Raw genomic sequence first — 21231 nt, 5'->3', positions numbered from 1 at the left:
AAAATGAGTTCAAACTATAAAGTCAGAGTTCAGCTGAAAAGCTTGATAGAATAATAAAGTCTTCAGTCAGGGCCAGAAGTTCAACAGGGCCTGTCTGACTGCAACAAGAAGGGAGTTCCACAAAGCTGGGCTCACAATACTGAATGTGCATCTGAGCTGTGCATCCAAGCCATGGGGCACCACCAAGAGCAACTCCTTTGAAGGCCTCTGCACTTATTGGCAGCAGACCATCAGGGTTTCAAGCATTTCCAGCCTGACCTGGAAATGCCAAGGATTGAACCTGGGACCTTGTGCATACAAAGCAGGCGCTCTAGTACTGAGCAGCAGCTCTTCAAGGGCTGAGTTATAGGAGGGGGTGCAAATCTCTCTCTCTCTTTTTCTCCCCCTAACTTGTGTTAGCACCCAAGTTTTTGTTTCTGTCCAGATGATGTAGGGTGGATTAAGCAGATTAAACAGATTGGAATCGTTTTTTGTTTATTTTTGCATAATTTATGCAGTCTGAAGAATTCAGGGGTTTTATGAGAAAAATCTGTCCCATTTATTTATAGAACTTTGATTTCGTTTGTTTCGTTTCTCACCACAGACAATCCTCAGCTCTCTGGATCAATATCACACCCTTCTCAGTGGTAGCCCCAGTTGTCCAGATGTGAGCATTGTGTTTGTACAGGGCCTACATGCATGAAACCCAATGGGCATAGCCCACAATCTTACAACCCATTCCTAGTAGGGGATTAAAAGGACTGACCTTCCAATTTAGAATGTAAGAAGAGCCTCTTAGATCAGGCCAATGGCCCATTTAGTCCAGCATCCTATTCTCACAGTGGCCAATCAGATGCCTGTGGGAAACCCACAAGTGGGATCAGAGCACAAGAGCACTCCCTCTCCCCTCTTGTGGCTTCCAGTAACTGGTATCCAGAAGCATTACTGCCTCCAAACTGTGGAGGTGGAGCATAGTGAACATGGCTAGTAGCCACTATCCCAAATGAATTTGTCTAATCTGATGGCCAACCAAGTTGGTGGCCATCACTGCGTCCGGTGGGAGCAAACTCCATTTGCACAGTTTTATAAACTTCTAATAGTATATCACCTATAACTCACCTTTTCTCTAGATAACAAATCAAAACACTGCAACCTCTCCTCATAGGGGAGTCACTCCATTTTAGTTGCCCTTTTCTGAACCTCTTCCCAGAGAAGTTTCCTTCTTACCCAAAGGGTTATCTAGTCGAACCCTCTGCAATGCAGGAATCACAGCTGCTCAACCCTTTATGATCCTCAGACCTTTCTTCTCTTCACCTACCATGCCTGTGTCTCCCTGGGCAACCTCCATCTCTTTCTTTTCCCCCTTCCTCATCTCTCTGTCCTGGACTGAAAGCACAGCTACCTGGGCCTGCCTCAGGCCCTTGTGGGGCTGTCTCTTCAGGGGCACTGCTGGGCTTTTGCTGCTGAGCCTCAAGGTTGTCCTGCAAAAGGGGCACGGAATAAATGGCCCCTCTGGATTCCTTCGCCACCTCGCGCTCCGCTTTGGGCAGCCGCAGCTCTTCCATCTTTTCTGTCACAGTCACAATCTCCTTGCTGCCCTCTGCCTCGGGGACTGGAGAATCAGAAAAAGGGCTTGTCTCTTCTGTGGGCAGAAAGAAAGGGGGTGTTACTGCCTCTGGGGGTACTTCAGAAACATCGTTTCAAAGCAGCCTGGGCAGGAATGCTGAGCTTACTCACATAGGGGTAGGCAAGACAGGGCAGGGTTTCGCTGTGTGAGGCAAAGGACCAAGATGGCGCTTCCCCCTGGTTCTGTGTACAGAAGACAACCAGACTGGCAGCTGAAGAATACTGGTAATGAGCATTTCCCCTCACACGTGAGTGAGGGCAGCAGGCTAGTTTGTGGAGAGGGGGAGCCCACTGCTGCCCTTGTAGCAACTGCCACCTGAGGCAGTTGCCTCACCCAGCTGGCCCTAAAGTCATGTTTGTTTATTGACACATCTGCCCATGTTGAAAAGAGGTTCTGGGTTATGTCATACCACAGCATGGGTACCCAGCAGGAAATTAGCAGAACCCTTCCCTCTCCATGTGCCAATGACTGGCATAGAGAGGGAAGGCTGAGAGGTTCAGCCCCCACTTCCCCGCATGCTCCTTCTAATAACAAAAATGAACTTAGGTGGCTTTAAAAGTGGGTGAGAGAAATTCATGGTGGGCAGGTTTATCAATGGCAATAGCTTTGGCAACTACTTCCTACCAGCAGGATCAGAGGCACCAGGCCTCACTAGTTACTGGGGGTCAAGGTAGGAGGGCTAGTTCTGCATCCTCCCAAAAAAAGGATGTCGCATCAAAAGAAAAGAGGGCATGGATTTGCATAAAATGTGCACATGGTGATTTATTTGTATAGAGTCAAATTTAGAAATAATTGCTGTAATTTAAACAGAAATGCAACACATCTCAGCACAGTGGGGAAGACACAAGGTGGCTTTTGGGCTGGCTCAGACCTTTGACTCTGGATGAGCTCCCATAACCATCTCTTTTTGGTGGCTTCTTATTTTTAACTCAGACTTGGGATGGACAGTCCTCTATTTGAAAATAGGACACATGAGCCACCCTGACAGCAAGAGAGGGCTACTGTGTTTATGAACTTCCCAGAGGCATCTGAATGGCAGGGTAGGTCAAGTGAAAAGGTGTACAGAGCACCTTTAACACTTGTAGAGAAGCAGCGATTTCAGCATGTGCGCTGTGGAAAATTGAATTCTGGATCAGCTAGATCTACTGGTTGGCTACAGAAGGGCTCTTCTTGAGGAATTCAGGTGTTCTTAACAGTGAACCCGTTTTAGACATGAATGGGGCAGATCACTCAGCCACAAAGCTCAGAGTGACCTGGGATCAGTAACTACATCTCAATGTAACCTACCACACAGGGTTGTTGTGGACATTCAGTTTTAGACTCTGGAGGAATTTAACCACTACAGTAGTGATGGGGGGGGGGGGCTTTAGATAGTGATCTGTATTATCCTCCTGCCCAGATCAGTCCACCCCTGCAAATGGTAGGGGTGGGGGTTGAAAGAAAGTCAAATGACACTTAGGTGAGGAGTTTGTATCTCCAAATTTGCCAGACTGCAACTCCTTTCATCCTTTTGACTGTGTTATGGGGATTGGTGATGGAAATGGGGATGTATTTGACTTGGAAGATGGAGATTGGCAGAGAAGGGAAGGGAAGTGAGTAATGACAGTGTCCAAAGGGAATTATTCTAGTTTTATTCAGCTATAAATTCCATGGTGTCCATGGGATTTACTCTATAAGAAGTATGTTTAGGATGACGGCATCAGTTATTCATTATGCTGTTGCAGTCTGTTTATGGGCGTGGGTTTGCGGCAAGAACAGAGTTGACATTTTCAATGAAAATTCAGGGACCTATATGTGCAAATGGCCGTGCCAGTGATGGTGCCTCCAACATCATCTCCCCATTCTCCCCTCTCTTTCCTGCACTCAAATATGACTGGGGTGGGGGGCATGCTGCTGCTTGCAGGTGGAAAACCCCCAGGGTGTATGCTCCTCCATGTCCGAGGGCTTTCCACCTGCCTTCCCTTTTTTGCATTTTGAAACCAAGCCACAAGGGCTTGAAACACACCACATTTTGAACACAGCTGCCTGCACATTTTGAACATGGAGCTGCATGTGCTTTGCCCCATTGGCAAAAGACATAGGCAAGCCAGGCTGCATTCTGAGTTCTCTTCCAGACAAAGGGTGCAAGTAGGTTGAACGGCACCCACTGTTTGTTTGTTTGTTTGTTTGTTTGTTTGTTTGTTTGCATTCATTCTGATTTATTTGTGCGAAGTTTAGTGGATGGCATTTCAATTTGCTATCGTCAAGCAATTGTTCTGATTTGCCAAAATGCATCTGTTGAAAATGCATTTGTTTGAAATTGGTTCAAATTTCAGATTGGTTGAAATGCATGTAAATTCCCATGTCAAGCATTCATTCTGATTTGTTTGTGGGGAGGCTAGACAACATTGCCTCAAGCAATTGTTATTCCTCATGCACACACTTTCCAGTGCATTTTCCTGTCACTTTCCTTCCACCTCAAGAAATTAGGACTTTAGGGGGGCAGTGTGGGGAGGACCAGGTTTGTTGTGCAAGAGTGTCAAATCCACAATAAGGAATGTGTTGATAATGCAATGTTGTCAGTATTTGACTGAATCCCACCTGCAACATGGGAGCAGTCTAAAGGGACAGTGCCTTCTGTGAGGGCCCAGACTTCTGCTTAGTGGTACCACTATAACAAAACTTTTCCAAGGACCCTGCAGGAATTAAATCACATAAAATATTAGCAAACTAGGGGCTCATCCACACGTACCTCTGCTATGTGCTTTCTAGGCACAGGTCTGGGCTTTCCAGGTTGTGTGCGAGCAATTTTTCTTTGTCCCAACACTTTCCCTAGGAAAACTCATGTTTTACTGCAGAATTGGAGCAAACAGCAATCTGCAGCAAACCCAATTGGCGTTTGCGGTGATTCAGCAGTAAAACGTGGGTTTTCTCGGGGAAAGCACCAAGACAAAAGGAAAAACCACCCAGAAACAGACCTGGAAAGAGTGGACCTCTGCGTAGAATGCACGGAGCAAAGGTGAGTGTGGATAAGCCCTAGAAGTAATTGTTCTAGTGAATAGAGTTGCCACCTTTCCCCCACTGGCTCTGCTCTTGTGCTTTTGACAGGAGCCTCTAACTCAGAGAAATTTAGCAGGTGTATCTCTTCCTAGCAAACGATTGGAAAAGTTTCACAGACTTAATTTATCTTGTGTTTTGACCTCCAGGTGAGCAAGGTGGCAATCCTACTCAGAGCTTAGCCATACCAGAAGGATTGTTACCTCTAAAGCAATACACGTCATATTTGCTTTGGGGATCTGGAAATCCAGTCTGGTTGCGAAAGAGGAAGATGGTTTTGACTCCTGAGACGTTTCCTCCACACTTCTCCCGTGGGGTGACGATGGGGTACCTCACACTTCCGTCTGCCAGCCAGCCAGGGTTGCAGTGGTCCAGACCTTCATTCCATGCTGCATACAGCTGGCCTGTCGTGGCAATCTCCACTCCCAGAGACTTACACTCAGCTTTGGCCTCCTCCCAAGTGAATTTCTCTGGAGAGCTCACCACAAACAGCTCTCCTGCAACCAGAGACAAGTTGGGCATCAGTGTTTAAAGAGATAACAACAAAAAATGCTTTGGCTGGAATTAAAAGAAGCATATTTACTTATCTGTTAAAACAGGAGTGGCTAATCTGTGGCTCTGCAGGTGTACTATTTATTTAATCACATTTATAAATTGTGTTTAATATTTGATAAATATTTCAAAAAGCTCCAAGCAGCCTAAGTTGTTACAAAGTATGTGTTATTCGACTTTCATCTCCCATCAGCCCCTGCAGCCAGCGTGGCCAATAGGGATGTTGGGGGGCCACAGGTTCCTCACCCCATTTTAAAATGCTTAAGACAAAGAAACATCCCAGCCAGGCAAAAGTACTTGAGGAGGATGCAGAGCAGGACCAGTGAGAGGTGTGGCCTGGGGAGGGTCCAAGGAAGAGTCCCAAGAACTGGACACAGAAGCCTGGAAGGTTGTATTTGGCCCCTTGCCCTGAGGTTCCCCACTCTTATACTAGATGGTAAATTAATGTTACGTAAGGGCTTTCTGAAGCTTGTTATGTGGGGAGAAGCACTTAGGTTCTGCTCCTTGGTGTGAGAAGAGGGGGCTTCTTCCTTCAGTTCAGGTGGCAGGCAAGGCAGTGACATGGGGCACAGCATTCTTGGGGTGGCACCCTCTTTATGGGACTTCCTCCTCAGTGAGATTATGTGTGTTTTAGTGACAGATGCAGATGACTGGTATTGCACCTTTTAATAATGTACTTATGTTTATTTTATAAGACATTATATAGTATGCTCTGTTGTTGTTTTAAATTTTTATCATTAAATTCTTACAACATTGTAAAACTTAAAATAAAACATCCCGCCTTGGCCCATAAGATAAAATTTAGGCAATACATCAGAATAGGATAGTAAGTGCCTGTCTCATTCAACCATTTGCAGAGAAGGCAATGTACACTTTATGCTAACCAGAAAGTTTCATATTGTGAACTGAGTCCTCTGTTTTCATCTCCAGCCATGTACATAATAAAGCTGGACCAATCTATTGTGAAAGCATCCTTATGTTTCAAATCTTGTGCCAGTTTTATTTTATTTGCCAATTTTTCCACAGGTGCTATTTGCCATTGTACCAGTTTCCCAAAGAAGCACCCTCCAGTTTCTTCCAGTACCTCATTATTACAAGCCTGGCTGCTAGTAAAATATATCTTATTTGGATTAGGTTAATGTTACATCTTGTAAAACGATTGAGCTGAGCCAGCTTTGGACATTTATAAGTGTTTTGTCCAGTAATTACTTTTATTTCAACAAATTCTTCTTCTCAGAACTGAGCCACTTTCCTATATGCCCACCACACATTCCACAGCCTCTCCAGCAATTCAGTGAATATGAGGAGATAATTTGGAATCTTCAACCGATCCAGACTTGAGACTCACCTCTGACTCCCAAGCTGCAGCATTAGTCCCACTTTCATTTTCTCATTTTTGATTTATACTTAATAGTGACAACAACAACAACAATTGTTACATATACCCCGCCCATCTGACTGCGTTGCCCCAGCCACTCTGGGTGGCTTCCAACAGAATATAAAAACATAATAAAGCATCAGACATTAACAACTTAATTTTATTTCACCCTAAAATGGCAATTCAGAGAGCAACATACCTACTGTTCCTCAGCATTACAATGAAATGAAAACTAGTCCTGCAATGAGGCAGGAGAGAGGCATGAGCATGTACCTGGCCAGAAATACGTATCTTATTTTTAAAATGTCTTGTGCCTTTCTCTTGCCACATTGCAGCACTCATGGAAACTGATAAAACAAGCATTTCATCAGAAGAATGCCTCCTTGTCAAGAAACACATGTAGTGCTCCTTTGGTCTGGTCAGTATAAACTGGAATCACGGAAGCAACAGCTTTGCAACAAGCTACTTCGTGTGGCAATGCAACTCACCTGTGGGACTCATCACACTGGTTGAAGATCTATGGGCTAAATGCATAGGCATGAGATATCATTTTGCAATATTTTAAGTGGTATCTCATTTGTTGAGATTGAGAGAGACTAAAAAGGGAAATTCTGCTCAAGGAAGTCCAGAGCTCTTCACTGATAGTAACCTGCAATGTTGTGGTAGTATGCTGTGTTGTAAGCTCTGATCTGGAGAAAGGGGTGGGGTATAAAACACCGACATGAATGAGTAAGTGTCCGGTTGATGGGCTGTATTTGATGGAATGGATCACAAGTTCAGCAGGCAATGCAATAGTTAGCTACTCTATACATCCCACAGCAAAGGGCAACATGAAGACTCTGGTTTCAAAGGGCAAGGATATTTTGTCAATCTAACTCACCATACAGTTCTTCAGCATAGCAATAGACATCATACATGTCTTCTGGGTCCACTACCCCATAGTTACGGACACCCGGAAACCCATCCATGTCTCCGTAACAGGCTTCACGAGGGGTCTGTATGGGGTACCTGAAGATAAGAACAGTGTTCAGTGTCATAGCCCCAGACTAGGACAAATCAGAGCCCTCCACCAATGGCAGATTGGGGAAAGAGACGGAACTACTCACTGGCATGTTCCACATACAGCTGCTGTCACTGGGGCTAGCAAGAACTTCCCTGAACCTCAAGGGGACCTCTCTGTCACCAGACTCTGAGGACTGGTTCAGAGACTCCTCAAGAGTCAGAAGGGTCAGTAGAGATATCCCCACAGCTTGTAATTCCAGGGCTTAGAAGGAGCCAATGGCTAAATAGGAAGGCACCACTCAGGCAGGATGGCTATGGCCCAAACCTGAGGCCTAGGGAATGTCACAGGGAACAGCCCTGATGATGCCATTAAGTATGACACATTTAAGCATTAACTGCAGTTGCTGAGAGCATACCATTCAACTTTGCATTAATAATGGCATATGCTAACTTATATTTATATACACCTCTGGGAAATTAAGGTGGTAGGTGGGTGGGGTCTCCTTAGTGCTGAGCTTTACAGTATGCCTTGCTGCTCTATAAGCGATGTAAAGCACTTTTTTTAAAAAAAAGGTTTAGCTTTTTAAAAAGGTGGGGAGGATATGAGCCCCTAGGACACTTCCTAAGATTATCCCTGGTCAAAGTTTCCATTAGAATGGACATGCACAATTTCATGAAGGGAACCAGGAACCATAGGAAATCTGGCTTCTCATGGTTCTTTATTTCCCAAGAAAGGCCATTAGCATTCAGGGGCACCACGATCTTAAATTTCCCATGGCTCCTCAAAGCAGCTCTCCCATGAGCCACCCCCACCCCATTACTACCAGGTAACATGTGGAAAAGAAAAGTGATGGGGCGGCGGGTTCTCCAGTTGGACTGCATGCCCCCTTGTGGTCCCAGTGACCCCACTGGCAATGTGAGGTTTTGAACAGGTTCTTCCTAATAAATTATTTCTTTTCAAAATGAATAGTTTCCACTGACCCCATTTCAAACAGAGCTGCAGGGAGTTTGAATTTCACTTATGCAATGCCTACAGAAAAAGCGGGAGGGATATTCCACAATGTCAGTGCTGGTTTCATAATGTGTGTAGCCCTTGGTCAATATTGAAAGAGCCTGGCTGCTGGATCAGGCCAAAGGCCCGGGTAGTCCAACCTCCTGTTCACAAGCAGTACATCATAAGCACAATGGCCACCTTCTGGCTCTATTCCCCAGCAACTGCTATGCAGAGAGACACGCTGTGCCTCTGATCCTGGAAGCAGCATAAATCTTGGGCTTTTATAGCTCCATAAAAATGTCACCATTCCTAAATTTCAAAGCTAATAAAAACAACCAGTTCTTAAAAGATGGCTTGAGAGTCACATTTTCTCATTAGCACTGCATCAAACACCCAGTTCCAAAAGAGGCCAAGCCCTCCCTATCCTGGAAAGGTTTCCACCACCTAAAAGCGACGCCACCTGCCTAACCTCTGATGCAGCCTTTGTGAGCCTGGTATCCTCCAGATGCTTTAGACTACAGTTCCAACCACACCCAGGTAGCATGGCCATTCAGCCTGGGGCTGATGGGATTTGCATTCCAAAATGGCTAATGGGAGTTGTAGTCTGAAACCTCTGGAGGGAAACCAGGTTGGGAAAGACTGCAGATGAAGTTCCTCTGAAGACAGGCATTTCCCAGTACTCTTTTCCCATTGCACAAAGAAATGGTACAGTATGTGTATGCATTTTTGTGCATCACAAATTAAAGTGCATGAGTGTGGAATCTGCCATCTGGAGTTGGGAATCCAGCATGCTGGCCTTCCTTTGATAATAAAAATAAGTGATAATGGAGGAAGGGGGTCACTAAATTAAGGATTAGGCAAATATGTGGAGGACTGGTCTCTCAATAGTGATGAGCCATGAGAGCTGTATGTAGGGCCTGATTGTTCCAGGGCAGTCTACCCCTGATTACCGGATACATCTGGAGAGCACCAGGTTGGGGGAGGCTGCTCTATAGGTTGCAGAGCAGAAGATAATCTCAAATAACAGAAACATTCTATTTCCAGATTTCCAATCCATATATGTATATGTATATGTATATGTATATGTATATGTATATGTATATGCATATGTATATGCATATGTATATGCATGCATACATACAAGGTCTCTGGCATCTTTCTATCATTTGCTGCTCAAGATAACCTTTTAACAGGAGGACTTCACTACATTTGAACATGTTTCATATAGACAATTTTGTATGGATACCTACTTAGACATGCGGAGTCCTTATATTAATTTATATTTTTTATTTGAAATAGATGTACTGGTGGTTACTGTATCCTTAATGTGAGTTGATGGTTTTATTATTACATTTCTTTATCATATCTTACTTTTTAATTATCATGTCTAACTTTTTAAATAATCTTTTAAATTTGTGGATAAAAAGTTGATTAAGAAAAATACTAGAGGAAGACCTTGAAATGATAATTCATTTGTTCACAGCAGCCAGAATGGTAATCTTCCAATAGTTGCTTCTATTGATGTTTAGCTTTCTAAAATTTGGAAGACGGCTACCATGATTAAATTAACAAATTTGATCAGAGGAAGAGAAGGTAGGCATAAAAATAACAAGTTTGCAGGAGAATGAACTCCATTTATTCTCTCTTGGAATTATAATGTGAAGGTCTTAATCTCAGGGTCGTGGGTTCGAGCACCATATTCGGCAAAAAAGAGATTCCTGCTTTTCAGGTGGTTGGACACTAGATGACCCTCATGGTCCCTTCCTACTCTAAAATTCTATAATTTGATTCAGTCAATGCATATCCATTATTGGGAGCATATAACATAATTTGTAAACTATGATTTATCATTCTAAACTTAATTGTATAATGATTATTACCACAGGTGCCTTCATTCTATACCAATTCTACAAGAAAAGAAAAACTCGATATATAAAAGCCTGGCTCTTTGAACTGTAATTATTCTATATATGTACTTGAAAAATAATTTTAAATATAAAGAGGAATGTTAAAACAAAGAAAGAAAGAGGCCAGTTTGCCTGATATTCTATCCATTCATTATGTCACTAATTCACACTTTAAAATTTAATAAAGAGAGCCAGTGTGGTGGTTAAGTGTCAGTCTAGGACCTGGAAGACCAGGGTTTGGATCCCCATTTGGCCATGAAGCTCACTGGGTGACCTTGGGCCAATCACTGCCTCTCAACCTAACCTACCCTGCAGGGTTCCTATAGGGATTAAATGAGGAAGAGGAGCAGGAGCACTATGTACACCACTTTGAGCTCCTTTGAGAAAAAGGTAGGGTATAAATGCACAAATAAATAATAAATAAATTTCTATGGGTCGCAGAACATTTTCCACCCCATGCCACTAACTGACTGAGCTTCCAAGTCCCAGCTACCTGACGGTTTGGTCGGCGATCCAGCCTGCATCACACTGCTCGTAACCACTGAGATAGGCAGCATACAACTGCTCCGGTGTGGCGATCTCAGCTTCTATTCTGGTACAGGCCTCCTGGGCCTTGGCAAAGGTGTAAGCATAGCGGGCAGAGCCTTCCCGGTAAAGGAACACAACTCCTAGAAGATGGGAGAAGACATCAGACATTTAGAGTAAACTGAAAGTGCATAGCTTTCCTCCAATAATCCTGGGAACTGTAGTTTGCTAAGGGTGCTGGGAATTGGAGCTCTGTGGAGGGTAAACAACAGTCCTAGGATTCTTTGGATGAAGCTGTTGAATCAGCTTGTGTGCATCCAAGGGGGGCCTTTAATCAATCCAATTCTGCTGGGTGTTTTGCCAGCAATGAAGATCTAGCTTTATAAACGATTAGATAAGTTCATGAAGAGTGGTCCGTCGGCGGCTGTTAGTGATCGTAAAGGTTTAGTGGAATCTTCATATTCAGGGCAGTATGTATTTGAATACAGAAGAAGATCAGGCATAGGGTCCATCTGGTCCAGCATTCTGTTCTCGCAGTGGCCAACCAGATGCCTGTGGGAGGCAGACCGTAACCATTGTTGCTAGCAGCCATTGATAGCCTGCTCCTCCATGAATTTGTCTAATCTTTTGAAGTCATCTGAATCAGTGGCCATCACTGCATCCTGTGGGAACGATTTCTGTAGTTTAACTATGTGCTGCATGAAGAAGTACTTTCTTTTCTATGTCCTGAATCTTTCAACATTCAGTTTCATTGGATGTCGACGAGTTTTAGTGTTATGGCAGAGGGAGAAAAACCTTTCTCTATCCACTTTCCCCAAACTATGCATAATTTTATAAACTTCTGTCATGTTGCTTCTTACTCACTACTTCTCTAAACTAAATAAGGCTATCAATGGCTACTAGCCATGATGGCTATTCTCATGGGTGTAGCCAGGATTTTTGTTGGGGGGGGGGCAGGACTTTTGTTAGGGGGGGCAGAGCCGACAAGACTGGTCAGATACTTAAGTATTTCTACTTGATGTGGGGGAGGCAGCTGCCCCCTGTCCCCCCTTGATTACGCCCATGGCTATTCTCAGCCTTCATGGTTGGAGGCAGTTGCTAGGAATCCCAAGTGGGGGAGAGTGCTGGGTGGGCAGCGGGACTGATGTTTTTCAGTTCTGAATGCAAAATGGCTTTATTTTTTGTCTTAGTTCTGAAACTGAATAAAACTTAGGGCTCATCCAGACTTCTACTTCTCCTGCTGCTTTCCTCTGGGAAAACGTGGTTTTACTGCTGAAATAAGTAAACACCAATTGGGTTTTCTGCAGACTGACTTTTTCTTCAATTCAGTGCTAAAGTGCAGGTTTTTCCCATGAAAGCAACAGAACCAGTAGAAAAACAACCAGACTCATGCCTAGAAAACATAAAACAACCCACACAGACCTGTGCTTTCTGGCACAGGACAAGCAAAAGTGTGGCTGAGTCCTTATATTCCCCCCCCCCCACACACACCTCTGCAATCAGAATGGGTGTTTCCTGAGATCAGGCCTAGTGCTATGGGACTTGAATCTGCAATAAACACAGCAAACCCTTTCAGCAAGACACTCTGCCAGAGCGCAACGTTACCTTTGACCTTCACCTGCAGCAGGTCATGCCCATCCTCGATCCCATGCTGGACATCGCAGCGGTACACCCCAGAGTCGTTGGACCGCAGTTCGCTCAGGACCAAGGTGGCATCTGTTGGTGAGTCTGGATAAAAGGGCAGGGAGACTCTGTCACGGTAGGCTTCGCTCACCTTCACCTTCAGGCCCCGAGCAACCAGGATCTCTGCTTCTCTGCCCTCTGTGATGAAGGTCCATTTCACACGGGGTGCCCCTTGGACAGCCCTGCGGCCTGCAGTCCCGGAAGTGGGCAGTGGATGCAAGTAGGTAACGTGGCAGGGGATGGTGAGGCTGCCGGAAAGAACAGCTTGGACTGGTGGGTATTTGGCAATGGAGACCCGCAGAGCTTTGAGGTCATCTGGAAGGGAGAAGCAAGAAAGTGCATGTAACATGAGAAGTTCAGATTTGGCACAGGGCAGATTTAGGAATAACAGCCCCTGGCCTCAGTCCTGGACTCCATCATTTTCTACACCCCGGTAACAAACTACAGTTCCCATGATTCTCTGGGAGAAGCCAGGAGTGTTTAAAGTGGTGTGATACTGCTTTAAATGTCCAGTCAGAGGGGGCCTTAGAAAGTCTTGTCAATCTACTGGAAATCTCCCAGAGTTTTACCAGTAGATCCAGTTCTGCCTGCTGCTGTAGACTAGCCCCAAGTTCCCAGTTACCTGTGCTTTCCCTGGAGAAGCTGAATGCATTCGTGAAAACAGCCTGGGCAAAGGTAGAGAATACCAGTAGGATATACGCCATTATGGTTTCTGTCAGAGAGAGGGGGAAATATAAAAAGTATTAAAAAGGTAGGCAGAAGAAAATCCAAGACAAATGCCAGCTCCAGCATTCTTCCAAGTACCTGAAAGAAACAAAAATTAAGAAATGTCTTTGTTGGGCTGTTTTTCCATAGAAGATTTTTCCAAAAAAAGAAAGATTTAATCCTAAAGAAGTGAACTGGAGGATAAACTTTGTTAGTTTAACACAAAGAGGCCATTTGTCCTAACGGAATACAGTATTTATTATTTTATTTATTCACTGTATTTATAGCCTACTTTTTTTGTCAAAGTAGCTCAAGCATACATTATCACCCCCTCCCCTCATTTAATGCCCTGTGAGACAAGTTAGGCTTTGAGGCACTCAAGGATCACCCAGTGAGCTTCATGGACAAGTGAGGATTTGAACCCTGGTCTCCCAGGTCCTAGCCAAACACTCTGCTATACCTGATCACAGTCCTGGAGTTCCCTAGGTGGAGGGATTGACTGTTAAACCTCTTTATTGTGAGGGGAATAGTGGGGCTCCTAACAAACTGCAGCTCCTGTAATAGCACATAGGAAGCTGCCTTACACTGATAAAAGGCCCATCTTGCTCAGTATTGTCATGTTCTCCAGGGCTTCAGGCATGGACCCTGTTCCAGCTCCACCTGGAGTTGCCAGGGATTGAACCTGGGACTTTCTGCATACAAGATAGGTGCTCTACCAATAAGCTACAGCCATAACCAGAATTATTTGTGGGGAGCCATGACTCTTTAAAGTGGCAAGATAGAACTTTAAATGTATGGTGCAAATGTGGCCTTAAAATACCCATTCCCCAGCGATATGAGTCTAAATGTAGTCCAAAACTTTGGGAGGGCACCGGGTTGGCAAAAGCTGCTCTTTGGCATCACATGGTGCCCAGTAAGTGGAACCAACATCTTTGGAGCTGTAGCCAAGCTTTCCCTTGGCACAGAGCAGTGGCTGCCAATAGGTAACTGAAGTTGAACTTGCGAATCAACTGCTATCAGGGAAAATGTCAGCCAGCAAAAGACATTTCACTGGCACATTCTCCACCCCCACCATTGTCTAGGCCAGATTCTTCTGAAGGGCAGACTCTTCTTTACAAGTACCATGACCTTTCGTCAGTACTGTCTGAAGTGTTTCTGCATGACGGGCCTTGTTTCACTCGCTTCATTGAACAGTATCTCCTATAATTTATTTCTAAGCGGCCTTGGCACAGCTCGTAGCATCACCCGCCTTGGCATTTTTGCAAAGACTGTTTCATCCCAAAGTTACAGAAGACAGACGGTCTGAGGCAGGCCAATTTGGGGTGAGGCTTCCGATTTAGGTTCTGGATGTTTTTAGCTCAGCCCAGGGCCCAATTTCACTTAAATCAGCCAACTTGGTGCCCTCCAGATGTTGCTGGACCACAACTCCCATCTTCCTCAGCCAGCTTAGCCAATGGTCAGGAATTATGGGAATTCGAGTCCAACAAAATATGGCCTAGACAACTAGTCTATGTATTCTTTATTTTTAATTCAAGTACTTGTATAAATTGCAGCTGGAAAGTAGCATCGTAGAGGAGGCCTCCATTTCTCTGTGTGAAAGGGAACAGGAAAGGCCCCTTCTCACAAAGGCAAATTGCTGCAACAAACTCATAGATCATTAAGAACAAAGTATGCTTTTCTCCTTGATAACATTTATTTCTCATAGACAAATTGATTCCAGATCTAAATCAATTGATTAAGTGGTCAAAAGTTCATATGATTAATTCACCGAGGCTGCAACCCAACCTCATTTTCCCAAGCACATGATCCACCGAATTCAATGGAACTTACTTTGAGTAAACATAGGGCACATTCACACCATACGTTTAAATCACCATGAAGCAGTCATGGCTTCATCCAAAGGATTCTGGGAGCTGTAGCTTTTTAAGAGGGCTGAGAGTTGTTAGGAGACCTCAATTTCCCTCCCAGAGCTACAATTCCCCATGTGCATTAACAATCAATCACCTTTCACAGGAAACTCTGGAAATTGTAGTTCTGTGAGAGGAATAGGGTCTCTTAACAACTCTCAGCACCCTTAACAGACGGCAGCTCCCAGAATCCTTTGAATGAAGTCATGACTGCTTCGTGGTGATTTAAATGTATGGTGTGAATTTGGCCTAAGAGTCAACTGCTAGCCCAATTAGCTTCTGCACATGCAATGGCCACCATATTGCTGTATGCAGCAAAATGGCCCCACATTGGGGGCTCTGAGGAGAAAGTTAAAACGCTACAACTTCAGGTCAACAGCCTGAGAACTAGACATCCTCTGCAGAGCTCAGCAAAGCGAATTTCAGCTGGAAATTCTGAGGAAGCCCCTAAATTAAGAGAGTGGCCAACTTTTATGCTCTGTGGTTCCTGAGAGCTTTTTAATCATACGTCTCTTTAGCAAAGCTGCACTGGCTCCGTTTGGGCTGCCACCACCGCCACCCAGGCCCACAGTGTGAGAAAAACGAGGTCTCCTTCCCTCCGATTAGTCACAGGGACGAGGCCTTTTAAGATTCCATTCAGGCCCCATGTCCTTCCCTCATTCCCTGTTTGAATGTCGGAGACTGGCCAAAGATTCTTTTCTTCCCTTCTGCCTTGTTAAAGAGTTATTATTTGGAAGGAGAAAAAGAAAAAAGGCTATGGCAAGGGTGGTCTTTTTGTGCCAGGGGCATTCAGAAAAGAATGCCCTCACCAGTCTCTTTTTTCCTCCAGAGAATAAATCTTAGCAGGTTCTCAGGCAGTTAATGTTGTACTCCCCGCCATGTTTGACTTTGTGGCGCTGTGTTTTCCTGTGCTATTTCTCTTTCTTTCTCTGAATCCCATGGTGGAAATGAAGTACAAATAGGGAAGGTTATCGGACAACAGCACAGGCAGAATCATCCCACAGGAACCAGAGTGTTTGAGGCAAGAGCTGCATCTAGGGCTGGCCCGAAACATTTTGCCGCCTGAGGTGAATGACAATATGGCACCTTCCCTCCCATTCCATGTACGACAGCCTGCCAGGCTGGCAGTTGAATCTTAATTGGGTGCTAGCTCCTGGGCAGCATCCTCCATGGCACCTGAGGGGAGCAGGCTAGCTTAAGGGGCATTGGGTAGGCCATGGGCCACACACACAGCTTCCTCCACTTCCTGCGACCTCAGCATCTGCCGCCTGAGGCAGCAGCCTCATTCCGCCTCACGATAGCCATGTATCTTAACTTGTGCTTTCTGTGAGTGCTTCCATTTAGGCAGGAGCTTATTATGGAGTCAGTGCTGCTCATGTACATAAGTTTTTTGCAACACCTGTACAACACTGGCATCATCAAAATGCAGGGTCGTGTTCTGTTCTTTCTTTCCTTGTACATTTGCTGCAAAAAAATAATAATAGAGAAAAATAATCTGGGATTGGAGGGTTGTCATATGTGTGGCAATTTGGAAGTCTCACCCCTACTTCTGTTCGCTCCCCACCTGAGCTGAGCATAACATACGTCATTTGGGGTTTTTCCAGCGGCCCAAATGATAGAAGTGTCCTATTTCAGTTGCTGTTTGTAGAAGGCACCTCCCAGTTTCAACAAACTATATTCTAAAGAGTACATGTGAATAAGAGTAATACAAAGGATTTGTGCAAGACCTCTTTTTATCTCTTGTGCAAGCCTTAGACAGATACATTTTACTCTGGTGCAAGACCTGCTTTTTTATTAAAAACTAATGGAAATATATGACTAGGCCTCAAAATATCTAACAGACCACCTCCTCTAGTGTCATGATGAGAGAGGGAGAAAAACTTTTCAACATCTGCTTTCTAAATGTCATGCATTATTGTATAAGCTTCTGTCATGTCATCTCTAACTCACCTTATCTCTAAACTAAGGAGATTCTCATTATTATTATATATATATATATATATATATATGCAGGTTTTGGTGTCTTCGGGTGTCTTCCCGTGTAAGAGTCGGGGTGTCTGGGCGACGTTTCGACGAGGTCTCACTCGTCATCTTCAGGCTGGTGCTTTCGGCTTCTTGTTACTGGAACAGAGCAGAATCTGGTGTTTGAGTTCCTATAAATACTGTTGAGGGGTGTGGTGTATAGCCTCCAACGTTCTGGGCAGAGAGGAAGTTCCTAGATTAGTGTGCCTTTTCTTCTTTTGTTCCTTAATTACTTGAGGGATATCTTGAGTGATTTCATGAGTGATATTCTGAATACCACTGGGTGGGTCATTAAGTGTAGATTAGTTGCTAAAGCTTTCGTGTCTTGACCTCTTGAGCTTGTGAAGAGTTTTTCTGAGAAGATGGCTGTGCTGCATTTAGTTGTGCTCTGGCTTGGCTTCGTGTATAGGGGCGAGCTGTGATTTTGTGCCTTGTGCCAGCCAGATCTGTGTAGGGATTGCAGGGGGGTGCAGCATCCGGAGGTGCCACTATAGTTTGGCTACTGGATGGAGTCTGTAATATGTCTGTGGAGAGGGTCTGGGTTTGGGTCTGGTGTGGTTGATTGGTGACGGCATTCTGTACAAGAAGCCGAAAGCACCAGCCTGAAGATGACGAGTGAGACCTCGTCGAAACGTCGCCCAGACACTCCGACTCTTACACGGGAAGACACCCGAAGACACCAAAACCTGCATTCCTATACCCGTGAAAATCTACGAAAGCAAATATATATATATATATATATATATATATATATATATATAGGTAAAGGTAAAGGTACCCCTGCCCGAACGGGCCAGTCTTGACAGACTGTGGGGTTTGTGCGCCCATCTCACATTTATTGGCCGGGGGCCAGCGCTGTCCGGAGACACTTCCGGGTCACGTGGCCAGCGTGACATCGCTGCTCTGGCGAGCCAGAGCCGCACACGGAACGCCGTTTACCTTCCCGCTGGTAAGCGGTACCTATTTATCTACTTGCACCCGGAGGTGCTTTCGAACTGCTAGGTGGGCAGGCGCTGGGACCGAACAGCGGGAGCGCACCCCGCCGCGGGGATTCGAACCGCCGACCTTTCGATCGGCAAGCCCTAGGCGTTGAGGCTTTAGCCCACAGCGCCACCCGCGTCCCATATATATATATATATATATATATATATACACACACACACACACACACACACACACGGTATATATCAAATGAGAATTCCTAGTGCTTTGAGGAGAAGAAGAAAAAGAGACCAGTTAATTTCAGAATCTCCAGGAGAAAACTCCAGAAACTGAAGAGAAAATCAGATGATGACATTTTGGGAAGCAGCCCTTTTAAAAACTTGGACGAAATTTGGCCTGACTGAAGCTTTCTCTCCCACATTAGCTGTAATTAAGTTGCCCACAGGCTGAGTTTGCAAGATTAAAGCCAGCCCACTCAATTGCAAGCTACTTAATTTTCACTCTGATCCATTCTCTCGATTCTCAGCAGATCTAGGAACAAATTTCTCAGGTGTGGAGAAATTTAAAGCAGCTTCAGTGAAAGAGGTAAATTCTCATTTTGTGGGGTGGGATAGGATCTTCAACTAGTGGCCCAGGTGAGCAGAGAGTAGCTCCATGTGAGCCTGAGGAACTTCAGCTTCCCTGCTCCGGTTTTCAAAAACTTCATTTAAGTAGCTTTTATTCAGAGCCACAAGAAAGCACTGTTACCACGCATATTAGTACCGTGTAGCTCTATGGTTATCCTAAGCCAGGAGTTGAGAATCTTTTTCAGCCTGAGAGCCGCATTCCCTTCTGGACAGCCTTCTGGGGGCCACATGCCAGTAATAGGTGGGGCCAGAGGCAAACATGTTACCTTTCTACAGGAGGCTAATTTCTTCACATGCTCACACTTGTTCTTCATCTAGGGAAGCAAGAGGCATTTTCAGGGTTGAAGGACACATCCCAGCCAGGATGAAACACTCAAGGAGGGTGTGAAGCAGGGGCAGTGAAGTTTGTGGGCTGGAGAGTGTTCTGAGGGCCAGAAAGAGAGGCTCAGGGGGCCACATTCTTTCCCTAGGCCTGAGGTTCCCCACCCCTTTCCTAAGCCCCCATGTGCAAGATTCCAGTTTATCATCTGCACTAATTTAATGGCATGTGTGTGCCAAGCTCCTCTAAGGACTTCAAAATACAAAAGGACAGTCCTGTTTTATCTCTACAGCATCCTTGTGAGGTAGGAGAGACTTGTGAGACAGGGACTGGTCTGAAGATATCTGCATTCCTGTTCTCTCGCCAAAGTCACCATTGCCACCTCTGCTGCTGCCTGCCTTGTGCTGGAATTCCCACTTAGTTGCCACCATTTTATGATCCACACTCTCCCCACCACCTCGAAATGATCCCACGGAGGTGTCCCCAGCTTCCCCTTCCTCACATACCTTAAGGACCACATTTTTGCCTCCTTGGGAAAGTGTGCATGTGCGCACAGCCATGCATGCGTATGAAACAGATGTCCTATTTCCTCCCCATTCAGAATCATCGCCCCTTGCCACATTCACACCATCCTTTTAAGGCACTATGATACCATTTTAAACAGTCAAGGCTACCCCAAATAATTTTGGGAAGTGTAGTTGGTTATGGGTCCTGAGAGCTCGTAAGGAGACCCCCTATACCTTTCACAGAGCTAAAATTCTCAGAATTCTCTAGGAAGAGGGACTGACTGTTAAATCATTCTGTACCTATAGTTTCAGTGGCACAGCACAGTCCAGCCAGCTCCGCCAGCTGATCAGTTCTGAATTCATACTCATGAAACAGTTATTGGTCTATGGCTTGAGCTTCCTTTTAGCTAGCCAGGAGAAGACAGAATCTCTTAGTGCAAAATTATCATTTTTACCCAAGATACATTTAAATCAAGTATCCCCATTTTCATCCTTTATCCGCACACCCTTTATCTACACAACAGCCCTATAAGGAAGGCCAAGCAGAGAGAAATAGTCCCCATGTGCATTATACATTTCAAGCAGTACCATACCACTTTAAATAGCCCCCAAAGAATCTTGGGAGCTGTAGTTTGTTAAGGGTTCTGTTAGGACACCCTCTTCCCTTCAAAGAGCTAGTTTCCAGAGTTCCCTGGGAAGAGGGATTGATTGTTAAACCGCACCGGAAACTATCCATGTGAGGGGGAATAGGAGCCTCCTAACAACTATCAGCACCCTAAACAAACCACAGCTCCCAGAATACTTTGAGGCGAGCCGTGACTGTTTAAAGCGGCATCCTGGTGCTTTAAATGTATGATGCAAATGCAGGCTTAGCTTAGCTCACAAAGGTGCCCTGTGGCCATACAGAGAAAGAGAGGAGGCTGTCCGTCCGTGTTAAGGCTCACAGAAGTAGCGTTCTGCAGCTGCAGAATGAGTCAGCAGCCTTGTGTCCAAGCCCTGGCAAATGTCCAAGAAGAAGCATCACCCACACAAGCTATGATGATGGAAAGCCCTCACCTTCTTGAGGGAGCATTCCCTGCCCTGCCACTCATGCAGCAGGGGCCGAATCACAGGGGCACTCAGGCATCTTTCCAACTATTTCAGAGGTGACTGCAGGAGCATGCTTCAAATATTTTCACCTGCACACTTAAAGAACACTATCTGAGCCCCCACCCCCTGTGTTCGTATATTTTATCTGCAGAAAGAGAACTCACTGGTTGTTGATGCTGTCATGTGTACGATTCCACAAAGTACACAAAGATTCTGCAGCGTTTTATATGCTGATATGGAAATCAGAGATATGGGACGAGGCAAAAATGACCTGAAGGAGAATAGGGCCATATGTTTAAAGCACTACAATACCACTTTAAGCTTCTCCCAAAGTTGTCTGGGAGCTGTAGTTTATTATGGGCACTGAGAGTTGTTAGGAGAGTCCCTATTCCACTCAGAGCACTACAATTCCCAGACTTCCCTGTGAAGAAG

General features: G+C 45.0%; 1 protein-coding gene across 15 annotated transcripts in view; it reads right to left on the bottom strand.

Annotated features, from left to right (window-relative positions):
* Positions 1-21231, bottom strand: part of BCAN (brevican) — a 51911-nt gene that overhangs the window by 12597 nt on the left and 18083 nt on the right. For 3 of the 15 annotated variants that reach the window (XM_082203898.1, XM_082203905.1, XM_082203906.1), the window contains exons 2-7: positions 13306-13395; positions 12606-12998; positions 10969-11143; positions 7453-7580; positions 4846-5139; positions 1298-1621 (exon numbers count right to left, since the gene is read on the bottom strand). In XM_082203898.1, the coding sequence (XP_082060024.1) occupies positions 1298-1621; positions 4846-5139; positions 7453-7580; positions 10969-11143; positions 12606-12998; positions 13306-13387 (1396 nt within the window). In that variant the 5' untranslated portion in view covers positions 13388-13395. The other 12 variants (XM_082203894.1, XM_082203901.1, XM_082203907.1 and 9 more) reach the window with 11 other exon arrangements.

Source organism: Podarcis vaucheri (genome assembly GCF_965113315.1).
Source record: "Podarcis vaucheri genome assembly, chromosome: 16".
NCBI classification, from domain to species: domain Eukaryota; kingdom Metazoa; phylum Chordata; class Lepidosauria; order Squamata; family Lacertidae; genus Podarcis; species Podarcis vaucheri.
Note: the sequence above shows the minus strand (reverse complement) of the source record. Positions and strands in the feature narration are given on the sequence as shown.